This window comes from Tubulanus polymorphus, chromosome 9, assembly GCF_964204645.1.
Source record: "Tubulanus polymorphus chromosome 9, tnTubPoly1.2, whole genome shotgun sequence".
Classification (NCBI taxonomy): Eukaryota; Metazoa; Nemertea; class Palaeonemertea; order Tubulaniformes; family Tubulanidae; genus Tubulanus; species Tubulanus polymorphus.
This window is the reverse complement of record NC_134033.1, coordinates 12916528-12931758: the sequence shown is the minus strand read 5'-3', so window position 1 is coordinate 12931758 and position 15231 is coordinate 12916528. Positions and strand designations below refer to the sequence as shown.

The 15231-nt window shown below is 42.1% G+C and overlaps 1 protein-coding gene across 1 annotated transcript in view; it reads left to right on the top strand.

Moving 5' to 3' along the window:
- The first annotated feature begins 1025 nt into the window (after positions 1–1025).
- LOC141910564 (uncharacterized) overlaps positions 1026–15231 on the top strand; it is a 38214-nt gene continuing 24008 nt past the window's right edge. Inside the window, exons 1-2 of the mRNA XM_074801257.1 lie at positions 1026–1035; positions 1300–2712. Of these exons, the coding sequence (XP_074657358.1) occupies positions 1026–1035; positions 1300–2712 (1423 nt within the window). The remainder of the gene's footprint in view (positions 1036–1299; positions 2713–15231) is intronic.

Sequence of the window (15231 nt, the reverse complement as noted above, 5' to 3'; positions counted from 1 at the left end):
GTGCAATAAATCGGTAACAAACCGCGCGTGTACATATATATATATATATATATATATATATATATATATATATATATATATATATATATATATATATATATATATATATATATATATATATATATATATATATATATATATATATATATATATATATATATATATATATATATATATATATATATATATATATATATATATATATATATATATATATATATATATATATATATATATATATAGCTCGAAATACGTTTTCGAAACGGGCTTACGTTTTCAGAAAAGCGTCGAGTTGGATTTCGGAATCTGCATATCTGAGCCCGGTGATACGTTTAAGTCTTGTATTCATAGCCTGGACAGTATAACTGCATAAGAAGCTGTTGTGCGATAGACATTATGTATATATATATATATATATATATATATATATATATATATATATGTAAGCTTGTATAATGCGACTATGGGTTAAGGAATAATGATTTGTTTTATCAGCGAGGATTTGTTGCGAACTCTTGCTCGGAAGCTAGATGTTTTTAATCGCCTTTTAGATTCACTTAAATTCGATTTATCATATCCGCTGTTTTATATACTGCTAAATCTGAATAAGTACTTTTTGAATAATGGATGAATGACTATTTCATATCCTCACACGTAGTATATCTTCAAATACATACGCGTTGAAATATTCACGACCGCTGCAACGCGTAGTAACTCTAGTAGACCATGCAGTAGTAACTCATGCAGTTACTAGTTAATAGATGCAAATAGAAAAAGAGTTCCGTGAACGAATGCAACTCGGTTTCGTATTCCTTATACATAAAGCGCTTTGAAAAACACTGCTAAATCGTTTTTAAGGTTCTTTTAATGTTGTCTCACGTTTATAAACATATACATTTTCAGGCAAGTAACCGATTGTAGGTCTGGCGTCTCGACCGGGCAGGTTGACGTACTTACGGCGTTGCATCTATGCCTACGTAAGCCAGTTTCGTCAGCCTGAATTCCACCAGGCCAGTCCACCGGGAATGTCCTCAGGTAAGTTAACAAGTTCAACATGCTTCGCGTTAGACTTTTCAAACTATGTAGGGTTTCAGTGCCTAACTATACAGCCTATTGGCTAGCACTGTGTTCCTCGTAACCATATGCCATGTAATTAAAAGCAATATCGCGTATTCATAATATTGTATATATTGCGTTATGGTTTACAATAAAAATATTACTATCATTATTTGAGGTATTTTTCTCAAATCCTTTGAAAACAATTGTAACGATGTAAGGATGTATTGTACGTATTTTCAGGTATCATTCGACGTCATACCGGGGACATAGTAAAATATACACCCTGTTCCACAGGGAAGGGTGACCAAACGAGCGAAGACGAACTGGATGAAATCCACGTTGTTAGCAGCGAAGATCTCGCCAGCGCCGAGCCACGAAACGATAATAATGGTATCGAAGCAGGTGAGGCGGATTTGGACCAGGATCCGGACGCCGATGAAAACCTGGTCAACGGACCGAGGACTTTACCGGGCGCGCAACCGTACGCAGCCGCCGACTCCGACCGACAAAAGCTCATCGGTCGCGAACGCGCCGAATCGTCGGGAACGCTCAACAGCACGACCGCGTCACCGAGCCCGACCTCGCGGCAAAATGTCCGCCACAACAAAACGCAATCGCGTTCGAGCCTTATCGAAATCGTCAGTCATAAAATCGACAAAATGCAAATGCACCGTAAGTCGATTTATTCGAAAGAGGACGTAGCATTTCTAAACAAGGCCCGATTTAACGAAAATTACCAAATAACGCACTTAACAAACAGGGAAAAACGCCAACGTCGCAGGGAAATAGACGAAAAATTCGGCAAAAAAGCGGCAAAACGGGAAAAAATCGAAAAGATGGAAAACATCGCGTTCGTAAAACAGACGAATACGGTAGACAGCGAAAGGGGCTGTAAATGGACGTTCGTATTCGACCCATCAGGACGACTGGCTTACTGGTGGAGCATGGTCGTCAGTGTGGCGTTCTTATACAACTTCTGGGTTATGATCTATCGTTTCGCCTTCGACGAAATAACGTCCGATAACATCGTCATCTGGTTCACATTGGATTACACGGCCGACCTGCTGTACATTCTAGACATCGCCTTTCATTTCCGGACCGGTTTCATGGAGGACGGCGTACTGCAAACCGACGCCACTAAGCTACGCATTCACTACATGAATACTACGATGTTTTATATCGATTGTTTATGTTTATTACCTCTAGACTTTCTCTACCTTTCGATAGGATTCAAATCTCTCGTTCGTTGCTTCCGCCTCGTTAAAATCTACCGTTTCTGGGCGTTCCTGGACCGCACCGAACGCCATACGAACTACCCGAACGTCGTTAGGACGATCACGCTCCTCCATTACTTGTTCGCCATCTTTCACTGGAACGCCTGTTGTCACTACATCCTAAACACTAAAGTTTTGAATTCGGGTATGTGGACGTATCCGGTCAACGACAAAAGCGTAGCAAACAACTACCTGAACGGGCTGTACTGGAGTACGATAATCCTGACGACCATCGGCGATTTACCACGACCGAAAAGTACCGGTGATTTCGTTTTTGTTATAACCCAAGTTGTTTTCGGATTACTGCTTTTTGCCACTGTACTGGGACACATTGCGAATATAGTGGCGAGTATCAGCGCAGCGCGCAAGGACTTTCAAGGTAAGTGGCTCAATCAAAACTGATTAATTCGTAACCAGGTAACAGGTTAGATAAGAGAAATGATATCAAAATCTCTTATTTAACCTGTTTCCCATCAAATGAATAAGAAAAATTCAAAGATCCTTCGCAAAATTCTTTGCAATGCGGTTTGCTGGTCAATAGTTGTGTGGACCATAACCTGGGAAGCTGAGATTCAAGACCTAACCTTACCTGACCACAATTTACCGAATACCCAAACCGCTCGGTCAAACGCCCTCTGATCTACGACCAAGCATAATATATATAACGTCCTAATTTTGTAACCAAGGATTCTTTACCGAGAGAGACTAATGACGAGAAGGGAGAGGTGAAAATGTAAAAAATGTATGAGTGAATATTACATATTTGACGCTGTCAAAATATGTTTGAGATTTAACCTAGTGCATAACACACTTGCTGCAGCTCTATTGCATTAACGTTGGACAACAAGTTTTGCGCAGCGCATTTCTAGTACCCTTTTTATGCTCATGTGTTTATGTACACCAGTCCCAGCTCACGGCAAGTTAAGCATGCTGCACACGATGAAAGCCATAGAAAAATACCCTAGAAAGTAGTGGCCATCATCTTCGCTACATGCTACATGCTTTCTGATCGACTGACCGTTGAAAAAGAACCGTGCTCTGATAAGAAAAACTAATCACATCACGGCACCAAAGCGTGCGCGTAACGAACCAATCCCGATGTAGACTCTTCAGTTGTAGCAAATAAGCAGAAAACCTTTAAAAAAAATAAATCATTCGCACCGGGGCTGTGGATAAACATTTCTCTTATTTATTTAGTACACCTATTACAATCGTATTGTTGAATATAAACGCCACAGGCACTTTATATTTTCACCATCTGTAAAATGTGTATATAATATGCGGCTGGTTTGATATATATAGATAAACAATAAATCCCAGTGAAACAGGTGTTGCATATAGGGATGTCCTTGTGGCCTATGTACATCTCATATGTCATGTGTATATTTGAATGATTTTTTGGAAAAACAGAACGAGCAGCATGTCTTTGTGAAATTTATGCTCAGAGTTCAACTCCAGGCGGTGCCTGATGGTAGCACAGCGGCGGACAGAATTGCAGAAGAGTACGTCTAGCCTTATATCTTTTGTTAGTTACGAAAAGTCGATATTATCATTTACATTATCAAAAGTAACTTAAAACTAATCAGGAAAAATCTTAATCTTCTGCCCATCTTTAACTTATCCAACTCAACATCGCTCAGGTACGATTTCAAAAGTTAGCCTACCCCCGTTCAACCTTAGGACAACAAATGAATAAATCTCTCGTGTTGTCGTATTCGAATATATAAATCATTAGACACAATGATAGCTAACTCGTAAACCCGGTATACATAACGCAATCAAATTGCCAGGTTATTCGATTCATTAGTAGTGAACTACGTCGGCAAACATGCGCTAATTCCTCATTAATTAAATCATCATATGGTAATTAACGACGTCGCAGTGTAGTGGGTACAACAGACCTATCTACTTTATTCTATATATTATTCTAGAATAGCTTCCTCTCGATGCTGAACGATCATTAATCTAAAACCCTAAAAGGGAAGCTTTTTGCTTCGAAAGTTTTTATTGGAGCTTACACGCTTCGTTCCAGCGCATAACGAAGACTTCTCGGCGCATACCTCGTATTTACAGGGTTTGCTGCCATTGATGATAACATCAGGGGATAGCGAATCGTGCCTTATATATACGTATATCTGCAACAGTATCGTCATTACGACGCAAGAATGTCGATGACCGACGTTTCATGCAGAATCACGATAAACCAACTAGAGAAGATGATTCTATCGGTTAGGATATTTTCGCTTGGCATGATAAAGTCGAATTGTGTTTCGTGTCATTTTGTGGGATCACTTCTCATCGGTTTGCGAATAGAAACTAATCTACAGTACAAAATAAACCAAGGATGTTTAATTATTCTTAGATTCGTATCGCAGGAATTGCGAGCGTCATGGACAAGACTTTGTAACCAGGTTCTACTGTCGCCCTTCTTGAGAAGCGCCATATTCATTGAATTCGATTCACGAGGGTACTTTTCATTTTTCTAACAATGTGGTGATGCGATAACTATTTTTTTGTGTCCAGATACAATAATAGCGCACTGTACCACATATCGCCGTTTGTCACTTTGGCTTTTATGCTATTGTCAGCTCTGGTTGGCATCTCCAAGGAATAAATACCATTGCCAAACACCCGACGGTCCATATACGTTAGCACAGCCTTGATCAAAACAGACTAGATAATAAAAGTGTACATTGGGTATATTTGCACGTCGTTTCGGCTGCAGATTTGCCATCGGCTTGTGTCAATATGACCAGCGCCGACACACTGGGGGCAGATAGAGAGAGATATTGGTCGGTGTTGATCGCTTGGCTGCAAATCTCCGGCCGCGATGCGTTGAACGATTTCATCGAATGTCGATAGTCCGTGCACGGTTTGCTTAACCGGCACTGACCAATTTCGTCGATTGTTTTCCCGGTCGGCGGTCGATTTCCGAGATGCTCGGGCGCCATTGATGTAATTATGTATCGCTTGTGATCCGCGGCCGTCGTTCTCCGCGATGGGAAGGAGAAAAATTCAATCGCGATTTAAAAATGGCGAGCGAGGAAAATACTGAACGTTGAATCGGGATGTCCACGGAATCGTCCGTATGCGGTCCATTATATCAATAAGATATTGCTGATTTCATGGATTTCACTGATTGGTCGATTCATAATCTAACGAGCGTTGATTGGACGATGTCAATAATGCAATGCAAATACAAAATAATCTTTAATTGCATAGAACGTTATAGATTTGTATACGTATAGTTAGTTACGACCCCGTCGTGATATAAAATGACTAATCCAAACCAAGATTAAAACGACGGGCAACAAGATAAAAACAAAACATAATGATATACCCAGGACCAACAAAGCCAAAAGGCTGCGTAATGCTTACACCCTTAGAAAAAAAGAATAAACACGAAAACAAAAAGTTCTTCACTTCTGAACGATCTATTGACACCTTAAAACAATCTATTAACAACTGCCTTCAGACATCGCTGCAACAAATCTTGTATTTCAGAACGCCGATTAGCGGCGCCATCGATAACGACTTCACTATTGGTTGACCTGGACCTGGTTATTGGAGTTAGTCGACTATTTGCATCCTCGCTTGTCAGGGGTCAGGTATCACTCCCGAACTCGCTTCCACCAGCCCCCTGGCCTCACGAAGCGTGATTTTATTACTGGCGCTGTTGCGCATGACGTCATATGTCGATTTGCGAAATACTTCCTTGTTCAGTAAAACGTTCGCTGATTGGTCTATTTAACGGGAAAACCAATAGAAGCCTAAAGTCGTTTGTTACAAGCACTGTGATTGGTACGACCGGATTCTGGTCGGCTAGTAACGACTCCAACGACTCGTGAGGTCAAGGGGTTCGGCGAACAGCTTTAGCGTAGTGGGTTCGAATCCCTTGACGGGTGAAGATGACTATTTGCGAACTAAGTGAAACCGTAAGTCGGAACTACGGGCCGGAAATAGTCGATCACGGGATTGAGCGCGGTCGCTGTAGTCCAGACCTATTTCCAAGATGGCCGACACAATGTGAAATGCGTTACGACCGAACTGTATAGCGCGTTCGGTTATTAGTTCCCACCACTATTCGACAAACACTACGATAACCGAAGTTCGCGCAGGGAGTGCGATGATTGGCTGACGAATCCGCAGTAAAGTCAACGCTACTATTTTCGTTCTCCGTTCGTAACATTAATTTTTCAAATCGACGAGTGACTGAAAGTTGTTTAATGATTTATACCGTATACACGACGTCGAATGTTGTTCGTATGATAATCCCATCGCTGCGGATATAGACCGGCGGCGGCGCGCGCAGTGCTTCGGTATTTCCGTCGCGTCAAGATTTATCACTTACCGACCCTCGAATACCAGAACATTATACCCGATATCATCGCCGAGACAGATTACAAACTCATAAATTACGCACATGTAAGTCCTACGACTTGAAAACTCGTTTATTATAACATCGACGACAAACGGTGGCTTATACACTCTCACCAACTCTCGCAGCGGAGCTATTTTTACAAGCCGCGCAGCGATTCAAAATTGACGATCTAAGTGACTAACTATTGCGCCAGTGCAGCTATTTTCTGAAAGAAAAATGGTGAAGCGATGAAATTAACCGCGGCGGCGCTCCATTCGGCGAAACCAATACTATTTCCCGAACATTTATGGTGCATTGTATCACATAATATGATAATCCGATTTATCACATAATAAGAACTTACAAATCGAGACATTTTTATCCTCAATCTACTTCGGCCTTCGGATGATCAGATTTGATGTTTCGACAGCATCAGCTGTGTTCTGCAGGCTTTGGGCACATGCCCATAGTTTTCCTTGCAGTGACATCTTGGTTCACCAGAACCTTCTTCCGGTTATCTTCATTCGAATTGATAGCATTCACCATCAGGCGTAGCTGCGTAGTTCTTCAATTCGGTGTGCTATTTCGAATTATACCATTTTGTACGCATTCCCAGCTCTGGGAATTTCATTCAACAATACTAAAAATCTTCGATATGAAAACCCTCCCGGCTTCGCGGTCGAGATGCCTGCAGTTTTTACCGACTGTCGCTTTTGTTGCGAAGTTTTCTCAAACCGTCTGGATTCATTAACCTCAACGATGGCAATAACTTCTGGCGCGTCGCTAACTCAATTGTTGCTTACACCGAGCGGGTGCCTTCGCCGATGGCTGCTTCGACTGTCTAGATGCTGTTACTAAAAATAATGGCGGGTTGTAAATGCGTATATCGATTCGTGAATATGAATTTCACGCCGTTGAAAACACGGCTAGAAGGGACATCTATATTTGTATGCATGATACGAGGTTTTATGGGGTTCGAGAACGGCTGGTGGTAGCATTTTTGGCAGACAGTTCTTCTCCTGGGCCCGGTTTTCATAGACGTAGAGTAACAAAGTTATCCCTAGGGATAAATCCTCAATCTGGGTGACAACCACGATAGTAACATTGAGAAACCATGGATATAGTCGACAAAAACCCACAATAAAAAGAAAAACTATCTGGTAGTTTGACGTTTCGACTCAAATCTATGAGCAATTTTCAAAAACTGATTTATTGTACATTTATGACTATATTGATATTGGACAGCCACTTGTCTATGGAAACCAAGCATGGATATAACTGACAAATTTCAAAATGTTCCCAGGGACTATTTTTCTTCAATATCTATGAAACCCAGGTCCTTATCCTCATGAGGGAATGTTATTGTCTTAAACAGCCATAGCCAGAGATACATTTTTAAAGTACCCATCTCTCCTCGAACTTTTTTCTGATCTGTTTTATTCTAAGACTTTTTATCATCGAACTACGATCAGAGAGCAGTTCGTTTCATCGAATACGAATGGAATAATCATAGGCAATATTGCCACATATCTATTTGAAGTGAACTAGCTGCGCGCTGTTCGGAATCATTGATTTCATCATGACGGCACCAGATGTTGGAATTATTACTTCTCTAACGACCTACATAATAATATGGACGATTTTTCAAAGCAAACGTAATCAGGCTGCTCGATAATGGGATACAGTTACCACTGCCTCAGCAGGGCGTCGGCGACGAAAAACGCATTTATATATTTCAAAGCCCTTTAATTTAATAACCGAACATTACCCATCGTTATGTTGACATTGAACGTATTATTTTGTACTACAACGACATTAAGGACCTAGATTTCTCCCAACTCAGTGCAGATTGGGCTTTGTTTTTGACCATTCTACACCAAGCGAACAAAACACTAGAAACAAGAATACAAAAATACAGTTTCGACATTCTGGCAGCAATTTTCGCGTTAAGACCAGTTTAAGACCAACTTAATTCTATAGCCAATCTAACAAATTAAGACTAGTCTTAAGATTTAGGACCGCTTGCCGAGACAACGGGGTTTCTCTCATCGATGATTCTTCACTGTTGGTCACTCACTAGCAGGCACGTATAAGTAATCCTAATTTCCTGTGTAGCGCTCGAGCTGGGACGATTATCGCGACGACGTTTCTGTGTAGTGCGAATATACCGGACGAGATTTTCAGCGGATTTTCTAGTAATGATGATGTTAATGATTGCAGGACTCATTGGCAGATTGGCTTACCACCACCACCGCTACCGCCTCCACGCCGCAATATGGTGTGAGACATCGCGTAAACAATAAATTACGCTTAAACTCATCGACGCGTGTAAACAATGGGCGGATAACTGCGTATCGCCGTTTGTTAATGTGCCTTCAGCTCCATTACTGATGAACATTACCGCTGTTGGACATGTCGTACACGACGTGAGTGGAATCGGACGATCTTCCAACTGTGCCCTCGCTTGTCCTCAACACAACACGTGTGTCGTGCACGCCATTGACTGGGAAACCGTGCGGCGGCGATTCAGGGCATACGCCTTCGCAAACCCGGCCTAGATGGACGCTCTACTATTGCTACCGTACCATTATAAAGGACACGGTTCTAGATTTGGCCCGTCTTTCCTCGTCCTCCCTCGGCAGGGATTCGAACCTGATGGCATCGCTGTATTTAGCTACGGTACGAAACTCGGCCACAATAGACCGGGTGCGTAGGTTTGCCGCATAAATTGCGGTGCCAATCAGATTGCTGGTTTTGTTAGATTGTCCGTCCTTTTCTCACAAGGGAACGTTGGTGTCGTGAGCGGCCTCTGTCTGGTATACGTACTAGTTTATGCGTACATGCCCCAACACACTCGCTGGATGCTTACCGCGTGCGACGCTTCAAACCATCGAGAGGTTATGAAAAATCCTAAGGAAACCAAGATCCGATCGACGTAAGGCAAGATAAACAAACAAACTACGCTCGTTAGAAACTGCATCCATCATATTTCCAATCATTCCACGGCGTTCGGGTTGAACCCTGTTTTCAGAAGGGTTTCGGATTTATGTTACCGACTAATCTGCAGAGAAATGTGGCATATCGGCGAATGTGGCATAACCGAATCCTATTGAAAACTGTACACGCTATTCGTGTTCATTCTATAAAAAGATATGTAGTGATGACCACAAGTCCTCACACGGGCCACTTAACACGGTGCTGAAAAGTAAACCTGGTCACGTTCGTGCAACTTATCCGGTTTCCAAAATATTTGATGACCAATTTATCTCTGCGGCCAGCATCACCGCACTATGCCCACGCGGCCAGATAATGCCGATAACCGCAGAGACTTGCGCTTGTGTACGGTAAGGATAAGATCTTACTAATTACACGATGAGAAGCCATTTGTTTGAAGCCTTACTAACGACCGGGTGCCGGCTAATTTATACCTTACACTCCAATATGCGCGGAATAACCACCGCCTTCATCAAGTATGCATGAACTGGAAATCTCTTTCAGTTCAGAGACTTTACGATTTGTTTAGTTTACATGATTTCCAATAATTGTGTGTGGCACCGTTGTCAATGGCATCAATTATACAACGGGTGACAAGCTCTTAATTCTTAAGGCTAAAAAATGATGCCTTGTTTCTCCGCAGCGGCCGGGTCGGAAACAATCATGCTGAAAATGTGTAAGAATAAAATCCTGGCGGGCTAGAGCAGATTTTCTACAAATCTGTGTTTAAAAAAGAAATAAAAGGAACATCTGCCTGCCTGGTCACCTTAGTTTGTAGAGAATGGGAGAGAAAATATCATGCCTAAACGATGTACTCGACCGATTTTGGTTCATTTTGACACTAGCCCTAAGTAAAGCATTGTATGATTTTACTAGGATTTAGTAATTCATCTCTGGATCCTATGCCTGGATACAGTTTAGGATTGACTTCGTCTCTGACCAGATCTATCTCGGCCGTGTATTTGATTTGACTGAGCGTCTTGTATCGTCAATCTACCTTTCCATAATAAGATGAATCTCTTGGCTTCTCCTTCAATTCGCCTATCGGCGTTGTACACGGGACTCAAAATCTGACGTATACCGTTTTTGCCTCGCTCCCTGTCTTTCTAACTCGATAACGTAACCGAGACCCGAGATCTAAAAGAATCCCCAGCGATTCAATATATTACTACGTCGACTGATGTATTAGGATGTTACCTTGACAAACGATCGCGGATCCGTTGGTGCTGCTCCCGGCAGCTAATAAAACCGGAAATAACGATTTGCAGTTCCGCATTGAATCAGATTACAGGCCCGCACTGAATGTTGGTATAATCAAATCGATTCGATGCTCCGAGGGGTTCACGTCAGGGTGAAATATTTCTTCGCGATTCCCCTTATCGTTCGAAACCTAGCAAATTAAGTAGTATGATGGTGGTGGTGGTGGCTAAATGACTTTATGGTGGCCGCGAGGGAGTTTGAGTCCCAATCACAACGGTGACCCTATACCTTAGATACAGACACCTACATCCACTAATCTACAAGTTGGATCCATCTTTTAATCATTTTTCAAAGTAAATCTATATTTTGGTGGTTATCGCTCGCCATATCCATCCGTCCTCAACCATTGTTGTGTAGAGTTCGGTAGGTGTATTGATAATGCAATTTGTAAGTTCGTTTTCGAACCTTCTAACGCCTGGACGATCGAAAATTATATCGAAAGAATAACGGACAGACTCCTTTAATTTTGTACCATTGTTCAGATTAGATTGTTTTGGATAGTATACGGTCTCTCATTCATGTCCAGAAATTACGCAGAACAGAAATTCAGTAACTTCCAGAAGATTTTTCTCCGGAATCGTGCCGGAAATTTCCGTCTCTTTGACTACAAGTTGTAAATAAAACATACACGATTTTTTGTCTGTGGCTATTAATTTGTATCCAAGGAATCCATGAGTAGGTTTTACATCTCTTTACTGCATCGTTTGATAAATGGAAACTGTACATATTATATGTAAACAACATTAAGGCGACACCACTGCCTACTGACGCATCAAATTAGAAGCGAATATCCCAAACGTTTTTAATCGCGTGTCTCCCGAGCTTTCCAAACTCGGCCAATACATTCTAATATATTCGTGGAAGGAACCGACCGCAGCAAAAGCGACGCCGAGGCCATTATGATAATAATGATGATGATATAATGCTCAACAAACTGTGCCGGTTGTTGCTTTATTTGTGCAACAGCGACTTCAGTCACGCATTCGCTCTCCCAACCAGCAGCTTCAGCCGCAGTCATAGCTCACCGCCTGGTGCGGCGTTGGCGTCTTGGCACGCGAAACCCTAATCGGGCAATTCGTTGCGGTTGCAAAATCAATAAGCGAAACCACCGACCGCAGGTGACTAATTGCCATTCAGAAACCCCCCACGACGACTCACGCTAGACTGAGACAGCGGCCGTTTTGTAGAAGATGTCAAGGAGTGTTTGCTGCAAAGAAGATGTCCGAACGTTGCTTTCCGAACTGGGACCTTGTGACCTTTCTGCGTGCTATTCCTTTAAATCGGAGGAGTTCTGAACAGGGTCATAGAGGAAGAGCTATTTTTATATACTGCAAGTGAGATGTACAACCTTTTTCTCACTGACATTCGGGTGAAAAGTGTAACCTATGCCTGGGTTTTATTGTTTCTGGTAAACACAACTACTTTTGTTTGTGAATACAATCTTATTCAAGAACAGCGATTCACTTGTCTGAACCGGGTCGTCGTCCCCTTTACCTTTTGGATTCTTAGCACGTTCCTAGTACACAACCCCGGTTGACACGTACCCTTGAATATGTTTTATCAGCCGAGCTCTTCTGGAAAATCATCGCCGCGCTACACAATCAGCCTTTTATAGCCAGCCGGGGACCTGACAGGTAACGTCGGTTCATCGCGAGATTTGTCTAATCAGTATTAGTCGGATTTTACGATCGATTACGACAGATGTGAAATAATGATATCGACAAACACCGCCGCAGACGACTGTTCGCGGAATGGTAGTTCTAGATTTCCATTCTCCGTTGTATGGTCGCGATGGGAAATCGTTCGAACTCTGATTTGCATACGTAATGTATTAAAAACAGTACATATTTTCACCTAGCACAAGAAGCGTTTCGAGTTCCAGCTCTCGTGGTACTTTTTTTCCATTGTAGGCCTACGCTCCATTGCCGTGCCCCGACCGTGACATTATTCGCTCTGTATTTTTAGGGTCAGATTACCGGAAAGCGTGCGAAACGTACGTCAGCGTCTGTCATTAATACGATCATCAAAAGGCCTTTGATCCAGTCCAAACCTTCTGATTCTCTACAGTGTACAGTGTACACACAGTTCTTACGTTCTGGAAAACTGCGAGCTCTTGGTGCACAAAAAGCCTTTGTGTGTTTATTAGTATAGTAACAAGATGGGAATATGTGCGCGCACGAACGAACTGGGGGAATACAACGTAATCCTTCGTTCTGCTGACAGAATGAACCGGCAGCGAATAAATCACGAATGGAAAAAGAAATCGGGTGTCGAATTGTTATTTTGTCTTTTATGAAGGAAAACGTTGCGTAACAACATTGTCTGCGATGCTTCGTGAAATAATGATTTTTAAGTTGCGCTTCGGGTTCTAACGTATCGAATGTCTGATGTAATGTTTTTTTCAGAAATGAATGCCTTAACGGTTGTTTTCTGTACACCGGAGACCGGTTCCATAATCGTTCTCTTCAGAAATACTACTCTCCGTTTCCTTCGTAAATATGCCGCGGAGAGAAACAAATAAGCTCCGATGAAATTGGTTGACAAAGCTCTCAACCTCCGACCATGTTTCTCCAATACATCGACCGTTGAAGCATTCCCAACGACCTTGATCGGGCGTAACGCGCGCTTTCAGTATGATGTGTTTATCGCGCGTACAAAAAAAGCGAATCAATTTGTTAGTTTTAATGTTGATAGAAAATGGAACGTACAGAATGTATTAAGATATCGGGTGTACAATATCCTTGGGCCAGATGTAAACAAGCATGATGACAATGAAACAAATTCATTTAATGAAATCAGAGAAAATGTTCCGGAAAGAAGTGATATTACTTAGGCCTTGGTGAGAATGTTTTCGAGAAGCATTGCGTTCGCATGTAAATAAAGTATGGGGAATTAAGTATCAGATGGTAGTAGCTGAATGAGCCATCGTCGGGCTTTCATCGCTTCAATTTACCTTCTCCATATCCATACTTGTAGCGAACAATCATATTGTAATGCGTATATCAAAATTGAAAGTTAATCCATAATTCATGAGTTTGAATTCTGGTTGCCTTCGCCGTAAACACGGAACAAAATGAGTGCCACTCAACGAGATGATGTAAACGAATTAATTTGCATATTACAAGGTGCTCGTTTGAAATTCTGCGTGTTGTACAAGACGTAATACGAGTTTATCGCGATGGAGAAATCGTTTGAATACGTCAGAAGAGGAAATTAGTCGATGTTTCGAATCTTTCAAGTCTGTACTTAGCGCAGAAACATGTTCAGCTCGAAGCCGCTCACAGACGTTTTAAATCGCAGCAGTAGCAGCCGGCGTACCCGTGGTGGCCTTCAATCGAAAACAAAAAAAAACGACTGATTTCAAGACGGCAAACTACTGACGGCGTATTGAATGAGTTGTCTTACAACGGCGCCATCGTGATGTAATAGAAAATTTAATCAAGCACGTCGCGTGGCCCGATCATGCTTTCGCAACAACAGGCACCGAATGAACCGATGTATCTCAGCTAGATCGAGCCGAACCTCCTGAATAATCAAAGATAAGAGATCGCAAGATGTTTTTTTGGGGGGATGTTTATCTAAAAATGGCAACAGTGTCATAAAGCATGAAATGCTTCATTCCTCAAACCGGACAAAAAGATTCATTAACTCATTGGTCACGGGGGTCATGGGCACTTAATTCAGCTTCGTCTGGTCCTATCTCAAATCCAATGATGAGACGACCCTATTAGGCAGGTATGCTATGATTCTACCTTTATCATTAGGCGTCCAATAATTGTTGATTTAACCCTACGGGATTTACAGTTCAAGCCAGTCTATAAAACCGGCGTACCTGCATCATCAACGTAAATTAGTGCTTGCGTATATCAACGGATTACGTTACGAGGCAGTGACAGCGAGAAGTAACCGTATATCTAATGAGATTAACTAGAAAATGAACGAAAAATGGTAATGATGTCAGCGGGAGTTCTGCTGCGATGCGTGTGTGTAATCATTTCTTGATTTTTCTGGCTCGTTCGGTGTCGTCAGTAATCCGTCTTCAACGACAACATAGTTAAGGCAGGCGGATCTGTTTTCTGATAAACAAAGAACGTCTAATGTTTCTTCGTTATATACGCAGGCGACGGCCTCAACGCCCCGGAAACGTGATATTAGCCAAATAACAAACGGTCAAGTAAGTAGTTTGCGTCTAGTTGCGCGATGATTCCCCCTGGGCCGCATTAGCGGACGTTGTTGCCGGCTTCGTGAATGTCAGTAGCACGTCGTAAATAACCCATCCGAAAA